This window comes from Rhinolophus ferrumequinum, chromosome 4 (genome assembly GCF_004115265.2).
Source record: "Rhinolophus ferrumequinum isolate MPI-CBG mRhiFer1 chromosome 4, mRhiFer1_v1.p, whole genome shotgun sequence".
Lineage (NCBI taxonomy): Eukaryota > Metazoa > Chordata > Mammalia > Chiroptera > Rhinolophidae > Rhinolophus > Rhinolophus ferrumequinum.
The window spans coordinates 77,101,852-77,116,175 of record NC_046287.1 but is presented as its reverse complement, the minus strand read 5'-3'; the positions used below and the strand labels follow the sequence as shown (position 1 = coordinate 77,116,175).

General features: G+C 36.2%; 1 protein-coding gene across 2 annotated transcripts in view; it reads right to left on the bottom strand.

Moving 5' to 3' along the window:
• CENPU (centromere protein U) overlaps nt 1-14,324 on the bottom strand; it is a 33,983-nt gene that overhangs the window by 2,676 nt on the left and 16,983 nt on the right. For both annotated transcript variants that reach the window (XM_033104870.1, XM_033104871.1), the window contains 5 exons: nt 14,188-14,248; nt 12,918-13,026; nt 3,156-3,234; nt 2,893-2,940; nt 1,798-1,859 (listed from right to left, as the gene is read on the bottom strand). In XM_033104870.1, the coding sequence (XP_032960761.1) occupies nt 1,798-1,859; nt 2,893-2,940; nt 3,156-3,234; nt 12,918-13,026; nt 14,188-14,248 (359 nt within the window). The remainder of the gene's footprint in view (nt 1-1,797; nt 1,860-2,892; nt 2,941-3,155; nt 3,235-12,917; nt 13,027-14,187; nt 14,249-14,324) is intronic.

Here is a 14,324-nt window from a genome sequence, read left to right as displayed (position 1 = left end):
ATAAAACCAGTTGGTGGAAAAAACTATCACAGTGCCTGGATGAAAAATATATTATCTTGGGCAAAGTGCTTTCTCTTCAGTGGCTTAGTTTCTTAACCTATAAAATTAAAAGGGATCACTTGGGTTTTATGGACTAGTACAAAAAAGGAAGGGGTAAGACTGCCAATTTTTCCTTCTCACAAGATATAAAAAGCAACTATCCTCTAATATCATGATTTTACTTTATAAAAGAAAAGTCCTTTTACCAGTTCTGTACATTGAACAAATGCAACACTCTGGAAGACTCACTAGTGTGCTGTCTGGGCTGTGGTCAGCAGTGCAGGATTTGGAGTCAGTGGTAGACAGCAGATCCTGGCTCCCCCGCTTCCTATGAGTGGGGCTGTAGGTTAAGCTACCTCCCTGTGCCTTATGTTTTTCACATGTAAAGTTAAAACAATGGCACTACTTTTTTTCTTTTTATGCTTTTTCAAAATATCTAGGCATACCTCATTTTATTGTGTTTCATAGATGTTGCTTTCTCTTTTTCTTCTTTCTTTTTTTTTTTGGTTACAAATTGAAGGCAAGGCCCTCCACCAGCAAAAATTATGACTAGTTTTGTTGAAATATTTGCTTTATTGCAGTGGTCTGGACCCAGATCCACAATATCTCTGGGTATGCCTGAACTTCTCAACTTTTAAAATTATATCTAGATAAAGAACCAAGAGGCTGGTCTTTAAAACATGCCTGAGTCTTATATAGCCTTGTTAACAGCCATAATCACCTGCCTCACAGAATTACGATTAATGAGTTAGTGTATAATATAATGCATTTAGGGCGCTGCCCAGCATACACAGGAAGTTTTTTTTAAGTGCTAGATATCATTATTATACTGTCTTTAATTTTCTTATTTTGGCCTGGGCCAGGTGAGCGCTTTATCATGGGCCGCACCTGTCCATAGATTAGATACGGAAACCAATGGACTAGATAACCAGTTTCTCCATCTTCTAACTTCTGTGGCAGCTCTTCTCTAAAACTTAGTAATTATAGGCTGTCTTTTCTGATACCACTTTCTCAAGCTATATTTAAAACTCCCAAAGAGCAGAGAGCATATCTGATACTGCTTATACTTCCGCTGCTTTACTACCAGGCCAGCAGCTCACACCACATCCTGGCCGGACTGAAGAGCACCAAACATCACTAGCTGCCTGAGAGCAACGCAGTGTGCTCGTCTTTCAGGACCACGGGGACAGCCCGAACAGTTCCCTGGTCCAATACTCAGGAATGGACTCGCATGAGTGTCATACCAATTCAATTATTGTTGAATCACGTTCCAACAATATTAACAAAAACTGTTAACATTTATACAGCACTTCTTGTATGCCAGTCACTGTGAGGCATTTTCTGTAGATTTATTCATTTAATTCTCACAACACTCTGCGAGGTGGAAGTATTATGCTCATTTACAAATGAAGGATCTGCGGCCCTGGGAGGTTAAATAACCTGCCCAAAGTTGCACAGCCAGTAAATGGTCGAGCATGGATTCAAACCCAGGCAGTCTTGTTCTAGAGTCTGTGCATTAACTCTCTAATTAGGCTGCCTCTCAGGCCACAGTTGAGAGATCTGAGGGCAAACAGATCAGTGCCGAATTCTCCTTTGTAAAGAGCTTCTCCAACTCTGCTGCATAACCTATCTTCACTGAGCTCCCACACTCAAAGAAAACCTGCGATTTTAATGCAACACAGCAGCAAGTTTTACTGGCCTCACATGACACAGCACAATCTTTCTAAGATCTCAAAGAGGATTTTGATGTTATCTTACCGAAGCAGTTCATCCTGGACTTCAATCAAACGCTGCCTTTTCTTTTCAATATCTGAAATTATCTAAGTAATATAATAATTTATTTGTTAAATTAATTTCATAAATATTTGGGCACTGCCATGTAATTACAATTTCTGATATGTGCTATGAAAGAAGAGAACTCTGAAAAAGAACAGCAGGGCTATTTACTCCAAGACTTGGAAGTGGGGGCCAGGTTCTTACCCTGTGAGATATAAAGTAAGGAGTTTCAATTTTATCTAGGGACACTAGGAAAATGTTGAAGAAGGGGAGTGTCATGATACATCTGTATTTTAAAAAGAACATTTCAGTAAAATCAATTTTATTATCTTTGTCATCACTTTCAGTGACTACCTAATGACTACCTAATATTCCATTGCTGGACATTCAGGCTGTTCCCACTTGCTTATAAGCAATGCAGGGTTGACCAGTAAGAGATTAAAATGGAAGGAAAACAACAAAGGCTTGTAACAACTGGAAGGGAAATGTATATTTCCAATACATTTCTATTATAAATGTAAAGGGGGAGCTGCTCTTCCATTCCTGGATTCACACAAGTTTAGAGCTAGAACGTCAGAGGTCATTTGGTCCGACCATAAAGAGATGATGGGCTAAGGAGGGCCTAGTGCTTTCTGGCTTGTTTCCCTTGCACACCTATTGGCGTACAGCTCTCAAAAATGTGGTACAACATTGAAGTAGCAGAACCAGCACAACAAATGAGGTCTCTTGACCCTTAAACCAGTATTCCGCCCAGGCTTTCCTCTTACCTGGGACAAGTCTTGATTCTAAAAGGCTTTGCTTTCTGATATCCACAAAAGCAACAAGTATACATTACACAATACTTATCCATACACATGGCCATCTTGGGCTTCATAGCCATTTTTAGGCTAACCAGGATCCCCATTCCTTAGCGTGCATTAACAGTACTCAAACACAAAATCAATCAAATAAAAGCCTGACTAAAAAGATAAAAATCTTATACAAACCAACGGTCATAAAATCCGAGTCAAGTCTACATAGCTCTTCTCCATGACAGCATTCTATATGGCTGTCTGCTTCTCGTCACAAGTGACTTACCTTAGCATTCTTCCTTTTCAGACTTTTCAACATCGTCATTTTTTCAAGCTACGCAAAACAAAAGAAATATTTGCATGGGATTTTCCAAAATTAAACACTTATTAGCTTATGATACATGACATTTAGTTTAAAACAACATGTGAAATATGGATAATTCTAGTGAGTTCTTTACTACATTGCCAGCAAATGCAGTCCTTCCTAACTATATGCTGCCTCAGGATTAGTAAAGATTTAGACCAATGAATTTATGTCAGTGAACTTACCATTTTGATGAGTTCATCTTTTATATTAGAATGAAATGTATTGATGGCTTTCTTGCAAATTTTAGAGTCTATATTTTTTCTGTAGAATAAAAGAAAAATCAAACTAGGTATCTTGAAAGGTGTGTTTTATTTGCTTAGCATATCAACACACAATTTGGCTTACACCATTCTGAGTATCTAAGATAGCATAGTCAGCTTATAGCACTTTCTCAGGCTTTAAAAAAATACTGGAAATATCTCAACAAAAGGAAAAGAACAGGAAATACTTTTTCCTAAACCCTCAAGGATGTGGTCAGCTTAACTCTCTGACACTGGCCACGGCCACAGGTGATACAAGTCACGTGCAAATGCTTATGACCAATCCCAGCCTTTTCCTCCCCCAATCCAATGACCAGCAGACTTTAGCCCCTCTCTCCCTGCCTGCTAACAACTGGAGGAATGAATAATTATATAACATGTTTGGTCTCTGTGACCCCAGGCATCCAAACTGTCAGTTCCCACCAGTGCTCCAATTCAGGTGACACAGAAACCCTTCCCTCAGGCAGCACCCAAAAAAACTGCAACACTGGGTGACGTTCCACTCATCTCTTCCTCTCCCAAGGAAGAAGGCGCGCGCAGGGCCATTTTTCCTAATCCTGCTGAGCTGTGCCAGCCCGTGTGCAGTATTGCCAGTTCTCTTGCTGCATCAAGCTGCTGAGCTCTTTTGTTCTCCATGTCCCCCAGGCACCTAAAGTATGCTGGTTCCAACCAACAGTCAGTGTCAAAAGCCAGCTGTTGAATTCTTCAAAAACTATTAGGTTGGTGCAAAAGTAATTGCGGTTTAAAAGGTTAAAAATTGCAAAAATCACAATTACTTTTGCACCGACCTAATATAAAGCTGACCCCAAAAGGAAACTGATTCAGGTGCCTGTCATAGGGAGAAGAGAATCCAGCCTCCCTTTGTGGCTTACTCGGCTGAACGGTAGACGCATTGCGACTGTGCAGCAGCAGCAGACACTCTGCCACGACTGCAGCTAGACGTCTACCCTCTCTGCGTTGGCACAGGAGGGTACTGTAATTTAAAGTGTCCTTTTATTTGAAAATAGTAAATCTCTTGTATAAGTGCCAGTAGTTACAAAGTTATCTTTTTGTTGGAGCAAGTCCATCAGGAGGAAGAGTCACCCAAGAGAAGGGGACCAAACTCATGGCCTAATTCTTCAGAAGCTAGGCATACACAAAAGAAGGCCTTGCATTGTTAAATACACATCTTTGTATAACTTCTCATCATGAAATGGGCGTTAAAAAAATATTTCTAGTGACATCAGCAAGGTGGTGGAATAGGAAACCCCAGACCTCATTTCCCCCCAGGAAAACCAACTTACCTATACACGGCCCACAAAGCCTTTGTGAGAATTCCCAAAACCAATTAAGTTGCATTATGCCAGGCAAGTTTAAAGTCAAGAACACCCACATTCAGACATCTAAGAAAATCCATTTCATATCAACTGAGATAGATATTCTTCCAAGCCAGCACAGCTCAGTTCTATTGAGAGGAGAAGCTTAGTTCATGGTTTCTCCCTTGGGAAGAGAAAGAGAAGAGTGGAATATATGTCCAATATACTGGCTTTTCAGAGGGCTGCATGAGGGACTTATTTTTGTCTTGCCTGACTTGGAGTACTGACAAGGAACCCGCATTCTACGGATGCCTGGGGTACATGGAAAACAAAAGAGCTCAGCAGCCGGTTGCAGCACCAGAGAACGAAAATACCACAGACACACACAAGAGGGAGCTCTAATCTTTAGAGATTACAATCTGAAAAAGAAAGAAGCAGCCTCTCTAGTTGGGAAATTACACACAGAAGACCAAAGAAGATACATCCCCAGAAAAGGGTTGAGGGACCCCCATCCCAGAAACTCTACCCAGGCTGATTGGTAAAGGTCTTCCCCTGTGTAAAGCCAGTCTGTAAAGATGATGAGAAGTGGGAGAGAGACTGCTTTTTAAAATGCACAGAACACGGTAAAAAAAAAAAAATATATATATATATATATATATATATATATGTTCTATACACACACACACACACACACACACACATATATATGGTACAGGAAGAAAAAAGAAAACATGGTCCAATCAAAGAGAGAAAAACAAAATCTACAGAAACATAGACCCTAAAGAAATGGAGACCTGACAGAAATTACCTGACAGAATTCAAAAGCACTCATCTTAAAGAAGCTCAGTGTACTACAAGAAAACAGATAAATTAAAAAAGGAAAACAATGCATGAACAAAATGAGAATATCAACAAACTATTAAAAAGAACCAAACAAATTCTGGAACTGAATAATACAATGATAGAGTTAAAAAATTAAGAGGGATTCACAAAAGATTTCATCAAGCAGAGGAAAGAAACAGCAAACCTGATGATGAATCATTTAAAATTATCAAGTCAGAGGAAGAAAAGGAGAAAAAGAATGAAAAAAAAGCCTGAGGGACTAATGGGACACCAAGTAGACCAATATATGCATTATATACGAACAGAAAGAGGCAGAGAGCTTATCTGAAGAAATAATGGCTCCAAACTTCTCAAATTTGAAGAAGGAAACAGACACCCAAATTCAGGAAGCTCAAGGGACCCCAAGAAGAACCCAAAGTGGTCCACACTGAAATGCATTATACTCAAACCATCAAAATTCAAAGACAGAAAATCTTGAAAGAAGAAGAGAAAAACAACTTGTTATGTACAAGGGAGCTCTCATAACATTGTCAGTAGATTTCTTAGCAGAAATATTACTGGATAGAAGGATGTGGAATGATACACTCAAAGTGCTGAAAGGAAAAAAAACTACCATTCAAGAATGCTATATCTAGTAAAACTATCCTTCAAAAAATGGAGAAATACTTTTCCAGATAAATAAAAGCTGAGGTGGTTCATCCCCACTAGAACCACCTTATAAGAATGATTAAAGGGAGTCCTTCAAGTTGAAACAAAAAGATACTATACAACAGCACAAAAACATATGAAAATACAAAGCTCTCTGGTAAAGGTAAATATATAGGTGAATACTGCATCCTGTAATACTGTAATGGTGGTGCATAAATCACTTTTAATACTAGTATATAATTTAAAAAACAAAAGCATTAAAATAACTATAAAACTATGTCAATGGTTAAAAATATAAAAAGTGTAGTAATCTGTGGCATCGATAACATAATGTGATCCCCAAAAAGTGGGGAAAGGAGATGTAAAGGAGTTTTTGTATGTTATTGAGGTTATCAGTTTAACGAAGATTACTATGATTTATGTCATCCTCACAAAATATCTATAGAACACATAAGAAAATGAGAAGGGAATCAAGGCATGTCACTACACAAAATCAATGAAACACAAAGGAAAATAGCACGAAAAGAGAGAGAAAACTACAAGAATTATAGAAAACTAACAAAATACTAAGTCACTGTCAGTAATTCCTTTAAATGTAAATTGATTAAACTCCCTAATCAAAAGAAACAGAGTGGCTGACTGCATGAAAAAAACAAGATCCAACTATATGCTGTTTACAGGAGACTCACTTTAGTTAAGTGTAAGGAAAATACACAGGCTGAATGTAAAAGAATAGAAAAAGATATTCCATCAAATGGTAACCAAAAAAAAGCAGAAGTGACCATACTTAGACAAAATAAACTTTAAGTCAAAAATTGTCATAAAAGACAAAGGACATTATGGAATGAAAAAAAAAAGGGTCAATTCATCAGAAAGATAACAAGTTATAAACATATATGCACCCAAAACTGGAGCACCCAAATATATAAACTGACAGAATTAAAGCGAGAAATACACAGTAACAGTAATAGTATAAGATTTCAATACCTCACTTTCAATAATGGACAGATCATACAGTTGCTCAATAAGGAGACAGAACTTGAATAAACCACTTGGACCTATGAAACCTACAGAAAATATTCCACCCAATAACAGCAGAATATACATTCTTCTGAAGCACACACAGAACATTATCCATGATATATCACATGTTAGGTGACAAAGTAACCTAACCAACTTAAACTAAGAAATCTTGGTTTAAACAATTTCAAACAAGAAATCATTAGCAAAAGGAAAACAGGAAAATTCACAAGTATGTTGAAATTAAACAACACTTGCACAAACAATGGGTCAAAGAAGAAATATCAAGCGAAAAATCTTAAGACAAATGAAAATAAAAACACAAGGTACCAACATTTATAGGATGCAGCAAATCAGTACTAAGAGGGAAGTTTATACCTACAGTAAATACCTACATTAAGAAAGATCTCAAATCAACAACCTAATTTTATATTTCAAGGAACTATAAGAAGAAGAGCTAACTAAACGCAAAGTTAGCAGAAGGAAGGAACAATAAAGATTAGAGCAGAAATAAACGAAATAGAGAATAGAAGAGTAAGAAAAACTGAAACTAAGAGTTGGTTTTTTTGAAAAGATCAAAATTGACAAAAAAATAGAACACTCAATCAGAAATGAAATATAACTGATGCTACAGAAATAAAAAGTATCATAAGAGACTACTATCAACAATTACATGCCAACAAATTGGGTAACCTAGAAGAAATGTATAAATTTCTAGAAACCTAGAACCTACCAGGAATGAATCAGGAATAAAAAAAAAATCTGGGGCCGGCCTGGTGGCTCAGGTGGTTGGAGTGCCGTGCTCCTAACACTGAGGTCGAGGGTTCGATTCTCACATGGGCCAGTAAGCTGTGCCCTCTACAGCTAAGACTGTGAACGATGGCTCTCCCTGGAGCTGAGCTGCCATGAGCATCCAAAGGTCCAGAGGTCAGCATGAGCTGCTATGGGCTGCCGTGGGCTACCGTGTGCTGCCATGAGCAGCCGGTAGCCAGTGCGAGTGGCTGGCAGCCATTGTGAGCGGTTGGCAGCTGGTGAGAGCTGCTATGAGTGGCCAAACAACAACCAGCGACCGACTGCCTCAGCGGTGGGGGGAGCGAGCGCAAGGCTCATAATACCAGCATGGGCCAGGGATCTGTGTCCTACACAACTAGACTGAGAAACAACGGCTTGAACCGGAGTGTCGGTTAAAAAAAAAACTCTGAACAAACTGATAGCTAGTGAGGAGACTGACTCAGAAATCAAAAACCTCCCATCATAAGTCCCAGGGCCAGATGGCTTTAATGGAGAATTCTACCAAACATTTAAAGAAGAATGAATACCAGTCCTCAAATTCCTCCAAAAACCTGCAGAGGAGGGAACACTTCTAAACTAATTTTATGAGGCCAGCATTACATTGATACCAAAATCAGACAAAGGTACTAAAAGAAAACTAGACACCGATATCCTTGATTATTATTGATTCAAAGCCCCGCAACAAAATACTAGTAAACAGAATTTAACATCTTAAAAAAGGATTATACATGATGACAAAATGGAATTTATTTCTGGAATGCAAGGATAGTTCAACATATGAAATGCAATCAATGTTAATACACTACAATAATAAAATGAAGAACAAAAGCCACACAATGCAGAAAAAGCATTTGACAAAATTCAACACCCATTCATGATAAAAATTCTAAACAAACTAGGAATAGAAGGAAATTACATTAACACAGTGTAAAGCCATGTATGAAAAGCCCACAGCTAACATCATAATAGTGAAAAACTGAACGCTTTTGCTCTCAGATCAGGAACAAGGCAGGGATGCCCTCTTTTGACATTTCTTTTCAGCATAGTAATGGAAATCCTAGCTACAGCAATTGGGTAAGAAAAAAAGGAGGGGGGCATCCAAATTGGAAAGAAGTAAAATCTCTGTTTGCAGATGACATAATCTTCTATGTAGAAAACCCTAAAGACTCCACAAAAGAACTGTTAGAACCAATAAACAAATTCAGCAAAGTTGAAGGATACAAAATCAACACACAAAATCAGTTGCATTTCTATGTGCTAACAATGAACAATCCAAAACGGAAATTAAGAAAACAATACCATTTACAACAGCATCTAAAAGAATAACATACTTAGGAATAAACTTAACCAAAGTGAGATATTTATATGCTGAAAACTATAAGATATTGCTGAAAGAAATTAAAGAAGATACTATAAATGGAAAAACATCCCATGCTCATTGATTGGAAGAGTTAATACTATTGAAATGTCCTTAGTACCCCAGACTATCTACAGATTCAATGCAATCCCTACCAAATTCCAAGTGGCATTTTTTGCCTATGTAGAAAACAGCCATCCTAAACTTCATATGGAATATCAAAGGACCGAAATTGCCAAAATAATCTTGAAACAGCACAGCAAAGATGAGGCCTCACATTTCTTGATTACAAAACATGACAAAGCTACAGTAATCAAGAGTATAGTACTAACATAAAGACAGACATCTCGACCAATGAAAGAGAACAGAGAACCTGGAAATAAACCCTCACATATATGGTCAAATCATCTTCAACAAGGGTGCCAAAGCTATACAATGAGAAAAAGAGATATCTGTTGCACAACAATGTGAATACACTTAACACTACTGAATTCATACTCAATAAGGGTCTTAAGATGGTAAATTATATGTCATGTGTATTTTATCACAATTTAAAAAAATATATCAGCCCTATTTTTAAAAAGCAGAATTTCTAACATCAATATGAAATCATGATTTTAAGATTAAAAAACATTAGAAAAATGTTTTGGCTTGGCTTTCTGCATGGCTTATGATGATAAATTTGTGGATTCTATCAACCTTAATGGTGGTGGTCTATATATGGTATCTAGAAACAGCTCTTCCAAATTCTAGTGCATTAAAAATCTGGTCACTTCCCTACAGATAACTAATTGAATGAGTTTTAGAATATTCTAAGGTTTTAATATTTGCATTTCACGGTATACTTCCCTACTTATACACATCGATAAACTGTTTACAATCAGTAAGTCTGTTATCAAAGAAACTATTCAGGTGTGAGTACTAGATACAGGATATTAAAAATGGCAGACCTTCAAATAATTACCTTGATTTTGAAAGTAAAGCTTTTCGTGTGGTTGAGAACACTTTGTCAAGAAAATAAAATGAGATCAGTGATTCTACCAGAATTATTTGGTATGACAAAAACACAAGAGTATTTTATAATTTTAAATGTCTCACAAAAATACTACATCCCTTCTAAATCATTTTTTATATCAAGAATTTAATATGATAAAAGGCAAGATGACATTTTCACTAGAATATTGTAACTCTATAATAAGTCTTTTCTTCCTTCAAAGAGATTTATGAGTGAGAAAAGGATAACACAGTCAAGATGGTCTTGGGTATGTTAAGAGAACTTCTGTGCCAGTTTTAATGGCAAACTGGCTCTGAAACATACCATACAGAAGAATAAAACAGACACTTCCTACGATGATAAGGTGAGTTAGCATGACAGCTGGTTCCTTTCCCCAAGATCATCGCCAGAAGAACTAGAGAGGGACTCCTCCCGTCCCCCCAAATGGAGAAAGCTGTGAAAAGCCCTGAGGTAAGGGGAATACGGGTTAGGCTGGGTGAACTGGTGTGAAGAGTGGTGGCTATGGCCCAGGGCAGGAAGAGAACTGTTAAGGTTGGCTCCTGCTTCTTCCCCGACACTGGTTCAGAAACCGTGCTTTTCTGACAGCTGCAGCAACTCAGACCTCTCTCTGTCCCTGTGTCATCAAAAGTAAAATCTAGGCTGTGTTTGAGAGGTCTGGAGAAAAACGGGTAGAGACTGACTAACTTTGGGCAGTTGTTTTCTCTTCCTTCTCTGACAAACCCCCAGGGCTGAAGAATGGTAATCTAAGGAGGATATCTCCTCCTAATGCTACTGCTCTCTGCAGGTCAAAGGGTGAAATGCTGATCTGACAGTTACTTTGTGGGATGAGTGACTGAGGCCTCCTAGCCTAGGACTCATCCCCTGCCATCCCTTGTATTCACGGGAACTGACAAAAATTGAGGTTTGGCCTTCTGTTACACACAGTGTCTGACAGAGAAGCTGACAGCCCAAGGGGAATATAAAAGCTCATGGGCAAGAGCAACAAGACACTGGAAGAACACAACTGTTTCAAAAGGAAAACAACAGTATATTAGATCAGAAATCCTATCAGAAGCAGGTATTTCACAATAGACAATCCAGTAATTTTAAATTAGCCTGATAAATATTCTAAAGAAGATATCAGCAACATGAAACCTGAATATGAGATAAAAAAGAACCAAACAGAAATATTAGATATAAAACCTAAAACAGATAAAGAACTCAACAGATGGGGTAAATGGCAGAATGGATATATCTGAGAGGTAAATTAGCACATTTCTAATTTCTAGATTGAGGAAATACAGAAGAATGAAACAAAGGACAATGATACAGAAAATAAAGAAAATCAGAGAAGACAAAAATATTTTTTTATTTTTGAAATTAAAGAAGAATCTTAGATTGGAAAGGTCAGACCCAAAATAGTGAAATTTAAGAATATCAAAGACAAAATATTGTATAAGCTTAGAGAAAGATCAGACCACATGTAAAGAAACAAGATTTAGATGGGCATATTTTACAAATCAACACTAGATGCAAAGGACAAAGGAACAGTGATTACAAAGTATTTAAGGAAATGATTTAGAACCTAGAATATTATATCCAGCTAAACTGTCATTCAGTTCAAACTCATGATCAAAATAATTAGGATTTAGAAATTTTGCAACATAAACAGCCATGCTGAGAAGTGTTGGATGAAACATTTAAATAAGAGGCATGTTACAAAAAATATGTGAAGTAAAGGTGGTCAAATATAACACATACCTGAGTAAAGATTGTTGCTGTTTTAGAAGCTAAAAAAGACAATTTGTCTATCTTAAGCCAGAATTAAAAGTCTCTAGGTATTAGAAACTGATGGGGTTTGGGATGGGGGAAAGGGAGAGAAGACCAAAAGATAAGAGACCTTGCCAAAGTTCTTATTAGTGGGGAGTTATAAATTCTATTTTTTTAAAAAGCAAGAAAGGATTAAAAACATCAAAAGTTAGAACAAAATATTTCAAGCAATAAAACTGTATCAATCCATTCTTCCAAATATATTGATTAATTATAATAAATGTAAACGCACTAAAGTCAACAGCTGAAACTCAAAGGTGGACATATAGGATTTTAAAGATTTTATAAGAAAGTTTAAAATCAGACAAAGGTTGAAAAGAACGTATGTAAAATATGGCAAATGCTAGCAAAAGAAATCTAGTGGTACTATATTATTATCAGATAAAATAGATTTTAAGACAAAAAGCATTTTTAGAAAACGGAGAGGGTCAGTAAGGATAAAATGTTCAATCAAGACAGAGCAATTTTAAGCATATCCTAATAAAATAGTCTCTAAATGTATATAGCATAAATTGATGGAACTATCAGGAAAAATTGTACAAATATTAATAATACTGATTCTATATAGATCCAATAATTAGAGATTCTACATAGACCCACTAATTAGAGATTCCCAGAGATTATGTGGTAGGTCATAAAGAAAGCCTCAAAATTTCAAAAAATAGGTATCACCAGTCCATGCAATTTGACCAGAACATATTTAAGACAGGTTAATACAAAAATATAAATTAAAAAGTCATGTATTTGGACATACAAAAACATACTACTAAAAAATTATAATGGAAATTAAAGAAAAAATTATAATGGAAATTTAAAAATATGTAAAACTGAATGATAATGAAAATACTATGTATAAAAAAGCTGTGGGATTTTATTAGGTACCTATATCACATCAAAAAACTTACTTATACTCCAGGAGGGTTTTCTCAAATGCAGACAAAACAACATCTAACTCCATGATGTCACTGCTTCTCTTTCCTTTTAGACACCAAATACGTACACCGTCAGAAGTATCTAGAACATTAAGATAAGCCAATTTAATATACCAATGATCAATAATTTGACTCTAAGTCTAGGGTTATGAAAGGCTTCAACAGAAAGCATCCCACCAAATGGCTGAAAATAGCTACAGCTGAAGCAGCACATGGGCAGAGACATGCTCACTTCTCTATCCCAGTGCACAGTCTCTCAAACCTGTCTATACCATCACTCTGTACTGCTGTCTCCTTGGTTCTCTCCCATTTCTGCTGAAGCAGCCTGAAGCACTGCTGCCTTTTAATTACTTTGCTGTGCCTTTATTTAATAGCCTGCTGCTATCCAAACGCTGCTGGTGATCGAGCTCTTCTTGTTAACTATATTATCTTAATTCTAATCTACCAAATAGGCCACTTCTAGAACACATAAAGATTTCTCACTGTATTAGATAGTTGTAGTAATATATAGTAAGATATTAACAAGCTTACAGTATATTCATGAATGAAATATTCATTCATTAACATGGCACTATATAATACTTAGAATGTGGTAAGATATGATGACACAAGGATATAATCCCAGGAGGGTAAGAAAAGCTCAGTAAAAGGATTAAAGAGCACAGACAACAAACATGGTGGTTATTTTGCAGTGATGGAATTATAGGTGAATATCGTCCTTTCCATTCTTTCTAAATTTTCTAAAACATTTTTATAACAAGAAAAAATATAACTTCTAAAAGAATTGAAGGAAAGAGAAAATGCTTTATTTTCGTCTCAAACATTTTTCAATAAACTTTTTGTGTGAATAAAAATGATTCAAAATAACAAATGAATCTGAAAAAAGTTATGCTAAATGAAAAAACCTTATACAAGAGTACAAACTACATGAAGTATGAAAAGTATATTCTATATGATGAAAAATTAAAATGGATTAATGGATAGGTGATAAAGCAAATATAATACAATTTAATAGTAAAATCTAGGTGGTGTGTATATAAAGATTGTAAAATTCTTTCACCTTTGTTGTATACTGAAAGTTTTCATGATAGATGCTGGAAAGAAACAGTTACTCCAAAGTCATATATTTTTAACTTTTTAAAGTGGCAGTTTTATATACTTAGAATTTGCTACTTTAACAAATTAAGCATTTTTTCAATGAAATTCTTGAATGATTTTCAAAGCATAAAATACTGTTCTGTACCTGAGTCTGTGTCTTCACTTCTTGATTTCTTCCTTTTGGTACGTAACATTTTCTGAGTTTTCTACAAAAAAACACAGTAAAGAATTTTACTTAAGAAGTATTCTTCGCTTAAAAGGATTAAGACAGTATTATCAAAC